This window comes from Orycteropus afer, unplaced genomic scaffold (genome assembly GCF_000298275.1).
Source record: "Orycteropus afer afer isolate SDZICR_OR568_19922 unplaced genomic scaffold, OryAfe1.0 scaffold00117, whole genome shotgun sequence".
Lineage (NCBI taxonomy): Eukaryota > Metazoa > Chordata > Mammalia > Tubulidentata > Orycteropodidae > Orycteropus > Orycteropus afer.
Genome location: NW_006921704.1, coordinates 4710178 through 4724729, shown reverse-complemented (window position 1 = coordinate 4724729; position 14552 = coordinate 4710178). Strand labels below are relative to the sequence as shown.

The 14552-nt window shown below is 37.0% G+C and overlaps 1 protein-coding gene across 1 annotated transcript in view; it reads right to left on the bottom strand.

Annotated features, from left to right (window-relative positions):
* The window catches only part of DCT (dopachrome tautomerase), a 53993-nt gene that overhangs the window by 6317 nt on the left and 33124 nt on the right, over positions 1–14552 (bottom strand). The window contains exon 7 of the mRNA XM_007944009.1: positions 493–694. Within this exon, the coding sequence (XP_007942200.1) occupies positions 493–694 (202 nt within the window). The remainder of the gene's footprint in view (positions 1–492; positions 695–14552) is intronic.

The following is a 14552-nucleotide window of genomic DNA, read 5'->3' as shown; positions in this document are numbered from 1 at the left end:
GGTCAATGACATGAGACAAAGTATATGTGAACTGCTGTATGAAAAGTGAATTTACTCTGTAAATCTTCACCCAAATCCTAATAAAAAAAAAGGCTCCTTTTTGCTATACACTTATTTTAGAAAATGACCAAGAAACTATACTAGCTTTGAATGCTTCAATTAAAGGTCTTGGTTATGTCAAAAAAAGGAAAGGAGGGATGGAGGGAGGGAGAGAGAGGGACAAGGAAGGAAGAAAGGAAGGGAAGGAGGGAAGGAAAGAAGGAGGGAGGGAGAGAAGATAGGCAGAGAAGGAAGGGAGGGAGAGAGGGAGGCAGGGAGATGAAAGAGGGGGGAAGGAGGAAGGCACAGAAGGAAGGCAAGGCAGGCAGGCAGGCCGGAGGGAGGGAGGGAAAAAGGAAGGGAGGGAGGCGGGAGGGAGGGAGGGAGGAAGGAAGGAAGGAAGCTCCTTTAGATGATAAATGAATTACCTTATTTAAAAATTGTATTAGTTACCTGTCAGGTCAATGGCATAGCTGTAGCCAAGTTGTTCTGCAGTTACAAAGAGTTCCTCATTAGTTATAGGGGGGAAGAAAGGAACTATGTTATACATTCGGTTGTGACCAATGGGTGCCAGCTCCTGAGGCCAGGCATCAGCAGGAGGCTTGAATCTGTTCATCCACTCATCAAAAATGGCATCAGTAAAAGAATGAAGGACCTGCAAGATAGTTAAACATAGTATTTAATGTTGATTAGTCTGCTCCAATCAAATTTCCAAGCTTTCTGGAAAATGGAATGGAATTCTTCTTGACATGAGGAACTTCTGTATAATGAACCTAACCTTAATGAGACATTTATTGGCATTTTTAGTTAAGTTTTCAAGGATGCATGACATCTCTCTCCAAATAGCTTTATAAACCACTTCATTAAGTGAAGAAATGAAAGTTCACATTGTAGACTTCACATTTGTATGGACCCGTTTGAGACCTCCAACAAATACATTAATTTATTATGTATAAATAAATAATGTTAATTTATTAATTTCAGAGAAAAGGCAGGTATAATGAGATATATATTCTAGTCAATATTTAGACTCTTAGTTTTAGGAGCAGTGAAAGAAATGAGATTGTGCTTACCAGTATTATAATACCACAGGACAGTAAAAGAAAGTCTCCAAAATGAGTTTTCAAATTTCTCTCCCCCTTCTATCTGCTCATTCTCTCACTCTGATCTGAATTCTTGGCTTTATGCCAACAAAAGAAAGTCTAAAACTGTTGTAATGCACATAGTACTCATTTTTATTTTCTCAAGGAAGTTGTTAAAGTCCTTTTCAATTACAGTAATTATGACATGTTTTAAAATATTAATGGTAACACTTCCACATTTATAGCCCTGATTTCGCAACAGGATGTACATGTGAGAGTTCGGCTCAACCTTTGTGCTGGCAGTTAGAGTTCTTTCATTCCACAGACTGTAAGTTCAGGAACTCAGGGACAGTGTTTACTTTTCTTGGTCTGTCACATGGGGCAAGGGGACTTATTTCAAGAAGTATTCGTTATATGAATTCATTCATCTGTTCACCACTGTACTTTGAACGCACCCCAATTATGGCAATAGCCATCAGGTTGACTCTGATTCGTGGCAACCCCGTGTGTGCAGAGGGTTTTCAGTGGTGGATTTTTCAGAACTACATCACCAGGCCTTTCTTCCAAAGTGCCTGGGTGGGCTTGAACCTCCAACATTTCTGTTCTCAGCCTAGTGTGTAATCGTTTTCACCACCCTGGAGCTCCACTTCCCCTCCCAGGCCCCTAACTCCTTAAAGTCAGAGATAAGTTTTTTTTTCCCCCTTTAATGTCTCAGGCTTAGCATGCTACCTGGTTAGAGTCAATACTTAATAAGTATTTGTTGGCTGACAGAGTGTTATGCAAAGTAGTTTTATTTGTATAAAGAGTTATTTGTATAAAGAATTCACCCTCATTCAGTTGCTTTCCCATATAGCCTTTGCCATTCAATAATGCTCAATAACTCCTAATAAAACAGTTAATGACTCAGGGTTTAAAAAAAAAAAAAAAAATTCAATCTAACTTCTATAAGGATGTTTCCTTAGCTTTCAGTGCCGATCCTTTTTTTTCTTTTTTTTAATACCAGAGTCATAAGTTCCAGCATCATAAAAACACACAAGCCACCACAATATGACAAGGATTTTTATAGGAATTGAATAAAATCTTTATATCCAATTGGAAAGACTTGGCATCCTATTAGCACAGTATATCTCTCCATTTCATTTTGTAAGTCAGTGTCTTATAGTTTTTAAATATTCGAATCCTGTACTTATTTTGTTAAATATAGAAGTATTTCTTTTTTTTTTCTAAATGATATTGCAATTTTAGTTTCAGTGTTCACAACTTCAATGCTATTGAATAGATATATAATTGGCTTTTGTATGTTTATATCTTGAGGCCTTGCTTAGCTACTTTATTAGTGTCAGAGGGTTTGTGGAGATTCCTTGAGTTTTCTATATAGACAATCATGTCTTCTGCAAATCGGGGCAATTTTATTTCTTCCTTTCTAATTTACATGCCTTTTATTTTATTTTCTTGTGTTACTGAAATGGTTAGAACTTCCACCACTATATTGTATTAGAGCAGGCCATCCTTTCCTTGTTCCTAATATTGTTATTAGGTGGTGTTGAGTCAGTTTCAAATCATAGAGATTCCACATACAACAGAACATGGGGTGATCCTGCTGGTATTTGTAATATCAGTGGCATAGCTTCCAGCATCACAGCAACCCACAAGCCACCCCAGTACAACAAACTGACAGAGAATGGTGGGATCCTATTATTAAAGACAAAGTATTCAGTCTTGCATTACATTCCAGAGTAATGCTAGGTATAAGGTTTTTGCATATGCTCTTAATCAAATTCAGGAATTCCCTTTCTATTTAGTTTTCTGATATATCTATAACTATTCATATATATATATGTATATATATATATGTCAGATGATTATTCTTTTTTTATTGTAGCAAGTATGTGTATGTGTGTGTGTGTGTGTAAAAACAAAACATTTGTCATGTCAACATTTTTTAAATTTTTTATGTATTTATTTATTTTCCCTTCATCAAAGTTAATATATGTCTATCCTCTAGTTAATGGCTTATCTTCCCCATGCACACCTGGTAACCATCGAAGAATATATATATATATATATATTTGTGAAACCCTTTTCCCCTTTTCTTGACTTTTTACAATAGTGGTCTCATACAATCTCATACAGTATTTGTCCTTTAGTTACTAACTTCACTCAGCATAATGACCTCTAGGTCATCCATGTTATGTTTCACAGATTCATTATTGTTCTTTAACATCGTGTAGCATTCCTTGGTATATACTACCTGAGTGTGGTAGTTCAATTTCTATGTCAACTTGGCTGGGCCTGGTTGAGTGGCTGGGCAGCTGGTGGTAGTTATTCCCCATGATGAGACTGGCAATCAACTCCATGGTGGGATCTACCACAAGCAGCTGAGTAGCTGCCTTTAGGATGTGGTCTGCTTCCTGTATATAAGGAGAAGCTTTGGGAATGGTCTCTAGCCTATGGCATGCTTGGACCCTACATGTAGCCGTGTCATTGCTCAGCAGCCTGCTATGCTCTGCCGACCTGGGACTTACAATGGACCTAAGTTAATGGCCTTCCATATGATTTGGTAACATCAGGACTGTGCCTTTTTACTTGTCAACTTTGGGGCTTCTCAGCCTCAGCAGCCAGCAGCTGTTAGAGTGAAGAAACACCTCTAGCTCCAGTGGGCCGGGAATAAGAGGCAGAGCTGGACCCCAAGGTTGAGGGACTTTCACCCAGCCCCTAGAGCCTGGCACTTTAACCTTGGACTTAAAGCCTCCAATTGTAAGAATAAACTCCTGTTTGTTAAGGCCATCCCATTTGTGATACATTCTTGTCAGAGCAGCACTAGGTAACCAGAACATATAGTTTCTTGATCCATTCCTCCACTGATGGGTATTTACGTTTTTTCTATCTCTTTGCTATTGTGAATAGTGCTGCAATGAACATGGGTCTGCATATATTTGTTTATGTCATGGCTCTTATTTCTCTAGGATATATACCTAGGAGTGGGATTGCTAGATCAAATAATATTTCTTTCCCACTTTTTAAGGAAGCATATTGCTTTCCACAGTGGTTGCACTATTTTACAGTCCCATCATCAGTGTATGAGGGTTCCAGTCTCTCCATACCCTTGCCAGCATTAGTTGTTTTCTGGTTTTTTGAACTTTCCTATTAGTGGTGGGGGTGAAATAATATCTCATTGTTGCTTTGACTTGCATCTCTACAATAATGCCATTCTTTTTGTTTCCTGTCTTCAGAGTTTTTCAAGGACGAGCTTAAATTCTCCCTGCCCTGAGATATCGTAACAGATTTCCCGAAGTCTGAATTCTTTGCTCTTTCACTTCTCAACCCCTTTAAGTGCATTGCCCTTCTGCCTTGTATTATTGTTGTGTATTTCACTTTTGTAGATAATATTTTCAGATCTTACTTGAGGTTCATTTTTCTCCATTCTTATGCTTATTACCCCATTTTCAGCCAAAAGGGAAAGCTTTATATCTGTATTGTCTCACAAAACTAGATTTGAAATAGAAAAGGATATCAAGTGATTTACTGAAGAGATTTTCTTCCTGCATAGTCCCCCCCCCCCATAAGTCTATGGCAGGGACAATTATCTTAAAAACCAAAACATTAAATTATATGACCTGGGCTTTGGCATAAAATATTTTTGAACTCTAAAATCTTGGCTTTGAGTAACAAAAGTCAAACCCTGGAAGATGAAAGACATAGAGTTTATTACATAAACACATAATAATGTAAGTGATCAATATTTTCCACCAGTAGAGATCAGAAAAAATCATTTTGAAAAGGTCAGTCCTACAAAAAAGAAGTAAAAGTCTGAGTGCTTAATTAACATTCTCTCCTGTCTCTAAGCCACCACACTATAGTACAATTATTAATAGCAAGCCTAGGGACCAACTAGAGAGAGCTTAAAGGAGTGGGTCCCTGAGCCCCGGGAACTATAGACAAGGTTGGAAGGTTCTTGTTGTTATTGTTGTTGATATATGCCATTAAGTTGGACCCAACTCATAGCGACCCTTCTTTGGATTTCTGAGGCAGTATAATTACAGAAGTAGATTGCCCAACCTTCCTTCCTAAGAGTGGCTAGTGGGTTTGAACTGCCAGCCTTCTGGTTAGCAGTCAAGTGCCTTAGGCACTATGCTACCAGAGTTCCTTGGAAGGTTCTTAGGGGAGAGGAAAGTTGTGCTTCATCCTCCACATTTAGCCAAGGAGACTGCAATCCAAAAAAAGAAGTTTATCTCCAGCATGGTACACAAACAATATGAAGGCAAATGTCTGAGAGTAAGCACTGTTGGTTTGTTACACAATATCCATTCTCCCCTTTTTCCTCAGTAACTTCCTTGTGTTTTAGGCTAAGTAAAATGTCTAGCTACGCATGAAATTTAAGGGGAAGTCATTGGACAACTTTCTAGGAAAACTCTATGAAAGGGGTTATCGCTTGAAAAGTGATCCTTCTTCCTTTCCCAGTTCTCCCTATAGTAGCCACCTAGTAGGCAAAAAGCAAACTTAAGAAAATCATTCATCAAAGATGTCATTTTGAGAACTAAGGCACCCCTGATCCAAGCCATGGTATTTTCAATCACCTTATATGCATATGAAAGCTGGACAATGAATATAGAAGAGCAAAGGAGAACTTATGCCTTTGAATTTTGGCGTTGGCAAAGAATATTGAAATTACCATGGACTGCCAGAAGGATGAACAAATCTATCTTGAAAGAAGTACAGCCAAAATGCTCCTTAGAAATAAAGATGGCGAGATTCTATCTCATGTGCCTTGAACATATTATCAGGCAAACTAGTCCCTGGATAAAGATGTCATGATTGGTAAATACAGGGTCAGGGAAAAAAGAGATTGACTGACACAACAGCTGCAACAATGGGCTCAAACATGGTGAAACATGTGAGGATGGCTCAGGGCTGGGCAGTGTTTCATTCTGTTGTACGTAGAATATCTGTGAGTCAGAACCAACTCAATGGCACCTAACAAGAATGGCAGAGCAGAAAGACAGAAGGTGTCTATGATGATTATGAATATGCCATGTCAACCTTGGAATGCCTGCCTCTGGAGTTCTTTCACATAAGAGAAAAATAAACTTCTTTTTTTTTTTTGTTTAGTGTTCTATAATTTGGGTTTTCTGATCCATGCTGCTGAATCAAATCCTTAGTGATACACAGAAAAAGGTGTCTTGGGGTGTGGCAGAAAATGACCACACAATGTCTCTTGATCCACATGCTCTTTTTTTACATTCTTGCCACCCTTTCACGAAGGTCTGGGGTCAAATAACCTTCCCCTTGAAATTGACTGAGTTTGTGACTCTCTCACAATCAATTAAATGCAAGAGAGGTTACATTGTATGACAATGGCATTTGAGACTGAGGTAACATATGCATTGCAGCTGTTGCCTTGTACCTTAGCCCTGAGCCCTCATGTAAGCAGCCTAACTGTTCTGAGGATGCCATGCTGTGAGGGAGCACAAACAAAGCACAGACCCAGAAACTACATGGAGAAGCCCTGAAATTTCATGAAGAGACAAAGACGGCTGGGTAGCCAATCGGTGCTCCAACACCTGCCAACATCTAGTTGCAACTGTACTGAAAGACCTGACCCAGAACTATGAAGTCAAGCCCTTCCCAAATTCCTGACTCATAGAAACTGTGACAGATGATCAAATAGTTGTTGTTTTAAGCCACTGACTTTTGGGGTGATTTGTTATACAGCAATAGAAAAGCACAGCAGAGGGAAAAGATCTGAGTATAGTCTCACAGGTGCAGGCTGGCCCCAGCATGTTTAGGAAACCAGTTCCCTGGTCTATAGGAGATGACAGAAGCACTAAGGTTTGAAGTGAAGGTGACACAGCCCATAGACCTAATGACTAGAGATCACAGAACGAATATGAAAACCAACAATGGATGCCATACTTGGCAATTGGGAAAATAACAGAAGATAATACAGGCACCTAGCACAGTGGTCACATGTAGGAAATAGTTATGAAATGCTTGCTGTTGCTATTATGATAGTATTAGTATTATTTTAACTTGAGACAGGACATGTGGAATAAGAATGAAAAGGATGTGTATTTTCCTGGTAATGGAATCCATTGTTGTTTGGTGCCATCAAGTTGATTCTAGCTCATAGTGACCCTGTGTGACAGAGAAGAATTACCCCCATAGAGTAACATATGCTGTAATTATTACAAGAGCAGATCATCAGGTCTTTTCTACTGAGGAGGCACTGATGGGATGAAATAACCAGCCTTTTGGTTAGTAGCCAACTGCTTAATCATCATCGTACTACAAGTCTGCTCCAAGCCAAACCCATCAGCGTCAATTTGATTCCAACACATAGAGACCCTATAGGAGAGAGTAGAAGTGTCCTATAGGATTTCCAAGAACATAATCTCTATGGGAGCAGATTGGCAGGTCTTTTCTCCCACAGAGCCACTGGGTAGGTTCAAGCACCAACCTTTAGGTTAGCAGCCGAGTGCTTAACCATTGTGCAGCCACTGCTCCAGTGGAGTCTGCTAGCATCCTGAAATTACCTATCCTATATGGCCAATTACATAGTCTATTCAGTGAATTCTAAGCATTTATAAAAATACATGGCACATAATTAGCACTTAATACATACATTAATTAATATTCATTAGTGCTTATTCTGTTTTAAGCACTTTACGCATAATGACATTGTTAATTGTTGTAAATAAGCTGATTTGGTAGACACGATTATTATCCTGTTTTATAGATGAAGAATATACAGCACAGCAGGATTAAGTGAATTCCCCAAGATCATGTAGCTAGCAAGTAGTGGAGGGAGAATTTGAACCCAGGATGTCTGGTTCTAGAGTTGAAACTCTTAATCAACATATTCTCCTGCATCTACCTACCACACTGTAGTGGGACTGTTATTAATAACAACCTTCAGGGCCAACTAGAGAGGAAAGAAATTTATTTTGAACGTATATCTTCAAATTTTAAAAATAGGAAAAAAAAAATACAGTTTGACCCATCTGTCCTAAGATACTGTTTGAGTTCAGGTCAAAGATGAAACAGTGATTAGAAAAAAGAGACAAGAGATTCTCAGTACACAAGGAAAATCTAGAATCAGTACTGCAGGAGACAAATAACTTTTGAAAGAACCACCAGAATTTACCCAGTGCAATGTATAAATAATTTAAGAGGGGACAAGACTTTAAAGCAATTCATAATCTGGAGAGAGAGAAAAGAATGGGAAAAAATAAAAAGAAGAGATTATAGGTCTCAGAAGGGCTATAAAATATTACACAATAAATGCTCTAGCAGGGACTATATACAGAGAACCCAATTTATAGAAGGTAGTAAAAGAAATGCTGGTATGTGCTCAGAAGATGCAAAGAATGCAATAAACAATATATTGCAAGCAATAACATCTCTACAGGCAAGAAACAGAAGTGGTGCAACCCATAGAACAGGTACTTTTAGTAAAATTGTGGACTCTGTCCCTGAATGAGATACCTTGAATTGCTCTCTAGAAACGAATGATAACTTTGTTAGACATAAATTGAAAATGAGTTCGATTAATATCTTTGGAAAGGCCAAATGGAATTGAAGGGTAAGAAGTAAAAGGAAAAGTATACTAAAAATATACTGATGTTGCTTTATCTCTGCTATATAGAAAATTAGCTATATTTTGGTATTAAAAATGGAGTGCTTCAAGAATGATGTTCCAAATTTTAGTATAAAAAACTATTCTATCTTGTTCCAACAAATTAAGAACGGGTACAGAAAGACCAGAAAACAAAAGAAACACTACATTCCAACTTAGAGGCAATATTGAAGAAAATGAGATAACATGGGTTTTGGGGTAAAAAATTTTAAATGCACTCCTTGCAGAAGAAAACAGTCAATCAACAAAGACTGTACCTGCAGGCATTAAGAAACTCAATTAAACAGAGGAAATCATGCATGTTTTTCAAGGTCGTTGAAGGAGGATGTTAATATTAAGGGCCTTAACTTAAAAACAAAAAAAGTTCTGCAACTGGGTAGATTCCAATTCATAGCAACCCTAAAAAAAAGAGTAGAACTGCCCCCATAGGGTTTCCAAGGCTGTAATCTTTGAAGAGGCTGGTGAGTTAGCAGCTGAGAGCTTAACCACTTCCTCACCAGGGCTCTTATCCTTAACTTAGAGGACTGAAAACTCAGATTCCTGACACACCAGTAAAATGGCAAGAGTATCTGGGTGGAGAGAAAAAGGGCCACAGGAACCTAAGACTGGCTGCAAAGATAGACGCATGTTACCAAAGCCCAGCAGGCTGTGGATTTCTCTGCTTGAGTTCATGAGTTACTATCTAGATGACATCATTCATAATCAGAGAATTTTATTGGGCAACAGGATAATGTTCTGGTCCTCAGAATCAGAGCTAATTAAGAATTTAGATATAATTTATTGAAGTCACATGATAGTCAAAATTCCATATGAAAAGTTCCAATTTAAAACTTTAGGTGAAAACAAAAAGACTTAAGGTAGAAGGAATAAACTTGGGTCAGAATTTCTAAATGAGAAAATCCCTAATGGTAATTTCTAAAAAGGGAGCTCTGGTAGCATAGTGCCTAAGGCATTTGACTGCTGACCAGAAGGCTGGTGGTTCAAACTGACCAGCCACTCCTAGGAAGGAAGGTTGGGCAGTCTACTTCCATAGGGATAGCACCTCGGAAACCCAAGGAGGGGTTGCTATGAGTCGGGTCCAACTTGACGGCAAACAACAAGAACAATTTCAAAAAAACAATTTAATCATCCTTATTATTTTATGACAATATTTTATTTATTCTTCCCTTGTTCTACCAAGAATTTGAAGCATTGTATGATCAAGATATTGTACTCATATTTCCCACAGTGGCTGCAACAATGGGGTCAAACATAGCAGTGATTGTGAGGATGGCACAGCACTGGGAAGTGTTTAGTTCTGTTTTACACAGGATTACTATGAGTCAGAACAGACTCGATGGCACATAACAACAGCAGCAGACATGAAATAGTTAAACAAACATCTACTTAATTGGCTAATTCCTGCCACTAGGGAGGTGGGTACTGTATAGCCCTTTTATGTTGAGCCAATTCCAACTTATAGTGACCCTATAGGACAGAGTAGAACTGCAGGGTTTCCAACACTGAAATTTTTAAGAAAGCAGACTGCCACATCTTTCTCCCATGGAGCAGCTGGTAGTTTCAAACTGTCAACATTTCAGTTAAGGGTACTCCATAGAGAATACATTTTAATGAGACAAGAACCAATCATAGATAAAAGGACATTTGAGCAATCTAGAGTCTTCTAAGCAGTGCTCCAGAGTCCCTGGGTGATGAAAACAGTTAACAAGCTACCACACCATCCTTTTTTTTTTCCTTTCCTTCTTTTATCTCTTTTTTCCACTTCTTATTTATTTTATTTATTCCCTTCTTCTTCTTCCTTCATTTTTACCCTTTTTCCCCTCATCATCCATCCCCCTTTTTTTTTAATTCTTCTTCTCTGCCCCATCCAGCAGAAGGTGAACATTGTTTTCCCATGAGTCAGCCACATTTGCCACACCTATCACCTGCCATCCCTCCTAATGGGTGAAAGCCACTACTCACTCCTGCACCAATGGATCAATGACAAACAGTGGACATCACAACCAGCAAACAGACTTATGCGTACACTCTCTCTAGTTACTCCACCAACCTGGAAACACACGGTGAACACCCCAGTGCAGCCAAACAAGAGACCAAAGTTGCATGCCCCCACCACCTACCAGATATATCAAACCAAAGAATAACAAATTACCTGGTGGAACAACCAACACATAATCATCAAATAAATACAACACCACCCAAATGTCTCCAAGACAACAGACAACATCAAATCAAACAAAGAAACATACAAGATGGCTCATGCAAGTGACCAAAATAAAGAACCAGGAAACCTCCCTGAAGAAGAACAGGTAATATAAATACCTGAAAAGAATTCAAAATATTGATATATGTAGTTCTTTAAGAGATCAAGGAAATCACAAACAAAATCAAGGAAAACACTGACAAGACCCTAGAAGAATTCAGGAAAACAATACAAGAGCAAAATGAAAAAATAGACAGTTAGAAATCATACAAAACCTGTAATTAGAAATCCAGAATATTAACACTAAAATTTTGGAGATAGATAATACATTGGAAGAACAAAAGAGTAGAATAGAACCAATAGAAGACTAGATCCATGAATTAGAAGGCAAATACTTTGATATCAATTTGTATAAGGAATAAAATAAAAAAAATAATGAAGAAAAATAAAGAAAGCTTAAAAATTATGTAGGACACTATCACAAGGAAAAAATGTACATGTGAACAGAATTCTAAAACTGGAGGAGGCAAAAAAATTAAAAAGCACAGAGACAATTGTCAAAGTTTTGTTAGCAGAAAACTTCTTTAATATCATGAAGATTCCCATCCAAGAAGCTCAATGAATCCCATAAAGTATAGACCCCAAAAGAAAGTCACCAAGACATATCATAATCAAACTTTTCAAAATAAAAGACAAAGAAAGAATCCTGACAGCAACTCAGGGGAAAAAAAAAAAAATCCTTGTTACCTAAAAAAGGGGAACCAAGAAGACTAAGCTGGGATATCTTGGCAGAAATCATGCAAGCAAGAAGGTAATAGGATGCCATATATAAAACCCAGAAAGAAAAATAAAATTACTAACCACGAATTATAAATCCAGTAAAACTGTCCCTCAATTATGATGGTGAAATTAAGACATTTCCAGATAAACAGAAATTAAGGGAATTAGTGAAAACCAGGCCAACTTTATAAGAAATGCTCATAAGTCCTTCAGGCAGAGAATCAATAGCAGACAACAACCTCAGATGAAGACATATGACAACATCATGCAGAAACCAACCAAGAAAAAAGATTTTCAAAAATAAAATAAACTTACAAGACTGAAAATAGGGAATCAGAGAAATTAATCAGTGAACAATGACAACTATAAGGTGAAAAGAGTATGGAATAAATGGTATAATAACACAACTTCCAAATGGAGAGGAAGCCAAGGTGATGTAAGGTAAAACAGACTGTTTCATGGAGACAGCTCAGGGGGCAGGAGTGCATGGAAGGGAAGGACACAAGTAAGAGGTGGCTATGGGGAGGAAGTGGGAGGAAAGCTGTTGCATTGTGGTAAATTGCAGTCAATATCATGAGACAAAGTGTACGTGAACTGCTGTATGGAAGATGAATTTGCTCTGTAAACTTTCACCCAAATCACAATAAAAAAATTAAAAAAAAAAAAAACTGTTATAAACTTAGGAAAATAAAAAAAAAATAAATTACAAACAATCAATTACAAATTACAAACATCAATACATGTTCTAATAAAAAAAAAGAAAGAAAATCATAAGGACCAAACAAAACTCACTGCCATCAAGTCAATTTCAATTCGTAGTGACTCTATAGGACAGAGTACAACTGTCCCATGATATTTCCAAGGCTGTAAATCTGTACAGAGAGACTGTTTCGTATTTCTCAGCTGAGGGGTTCAAACCACCAACATTTTGGTTAACAACCAAATGCCTTAAACAGTGTGTCACCAGAGCTCTTTCATAAGGCTCCCTCATAAGGACTTAGAACCACCATATGAACAACAATGAAGAAAATGAAAAGAAAATTTGATAACAAAATTAATTCAGCACAGAAAAATATACAGAACAAAGAAATCATCAACACCACAATAAATAAAAAAAAAAAGACAGCAGTGAATTCATTTTCTATCAATAATTATACTAGATATAAGTAGACTAAATGCATAAGTCAACAGAAAGAGAATAGCAAAATACATTAGAAAATAGGACCTATCAATATGCTGTGTATAAGAGATTCACCTTAGACACAAAGATAAATATCAACTAAAAATCAAATGATAGGAAAAAAATACATCATACAAATGACAACCAAAAGAGAGCAGGAGTGGCAATATAAATTTCTGATAAAATAGACTTCAAGGCAAAAATGAGCATAAGGGACAAGGAAGGGCAGTATATAGCATATGAGGGGTCAATCCAGCGAGAGGACATAATAATAATAAATCATACCCAACAAAAGAAACCCAAAATATATAAATCAAAAATTAACATAACTGAAAAGAGAAATAGGTAACTCCACAATAATCATAAGAGAATTTAACCTACCACTTTCAATGAAAGACAAAACAATTAGAAACTCAACAAACATACAGAAAAGCTAAACAACACAATCAACAACTTGACCTCATAGACATATACAGAACACTCTATCCAACAAAAATGCAATGCACATTTTTTCTAGTGTATTCTTCATCCAGAATAGACCATATATTAAGCTACAAAATAAGCCTCAATAAATTTAAAAACATCAAAATAATACAAAGCATCTTCTCAGATCACAATGCTATAAAATTAGCATTCAATCAATAATAGGAAGATCAAGTGAAAAAATCAAATACACAGGAACTGAACAAAACTATGCTTAAAAACAACTGAGTAACAGAAGAAATAAAAAATGAAATTAAAAAATTCTAGAATCAAATAAGAATGAAAACACTACATACTAATCTTTTGGAATGTACAGAGAACAGTTTACAGCAATAAATGCACTCAGCAAATAAGAAGGAGCCATAATCCACACTCTAACCCAGCAACTCTAACAATTAGAAAAGGAGCAACAAAAAATGACCACAGTTTTCAGAAGAAAGGAAATAATCAATATTACAACAGAAATAAATGAAACAGAAAAACAATAGAAAGAATAAACAAGACTAAAAGTTGGTTCTTCAAAAAGATTAACAAAATTGGCAAACCACTGAAAATTTAACAAAGGAAAAGAAAGAGAAGCAAGTAACATGAATAAGAAATGAAATGGGCAATATCACAACAAAACCAACCAAAATAAAAAGGATAGTATGAAGAATAGTATGAAGAACTGTACTACAACAAATTTGAAAACCTAGATGAAAGGACAGATTTCTAGAAACACATAACCTACCTAAACGAACACAGACTGAAGTAGAAAATTGGAACAATCCCTTAACAAGAGAAGAAGTTGAACAGATCATTAGAAAAAAAGTCCCAACAAGAAGAAAAGTCCTGGCCCAGATGGCTTCACTGGAGAATTCTACCAAACATTGAAAGAAGAGCTGACAGCAATTCTACTCAAACTATTCCAGGACATAGAAAAGGATGGAATACTCCTGAATTCATTTAATGAAGCAAGCATAACCCTGATACCAAAGCCAGGCAAAGATACCACTTAAAAAAAAGAGTATAGGCCAGTATCCCTCCTGAATATACACATAAAGATCCTGTGGTGTAGTAAATTACTTAGTGTGGCTTTTCTACCCATAAGTCTTTGTAAACTCCAAGGTGGGATTTTCTATGAGCAACTGAGGAGCTCCTGATTGCTGA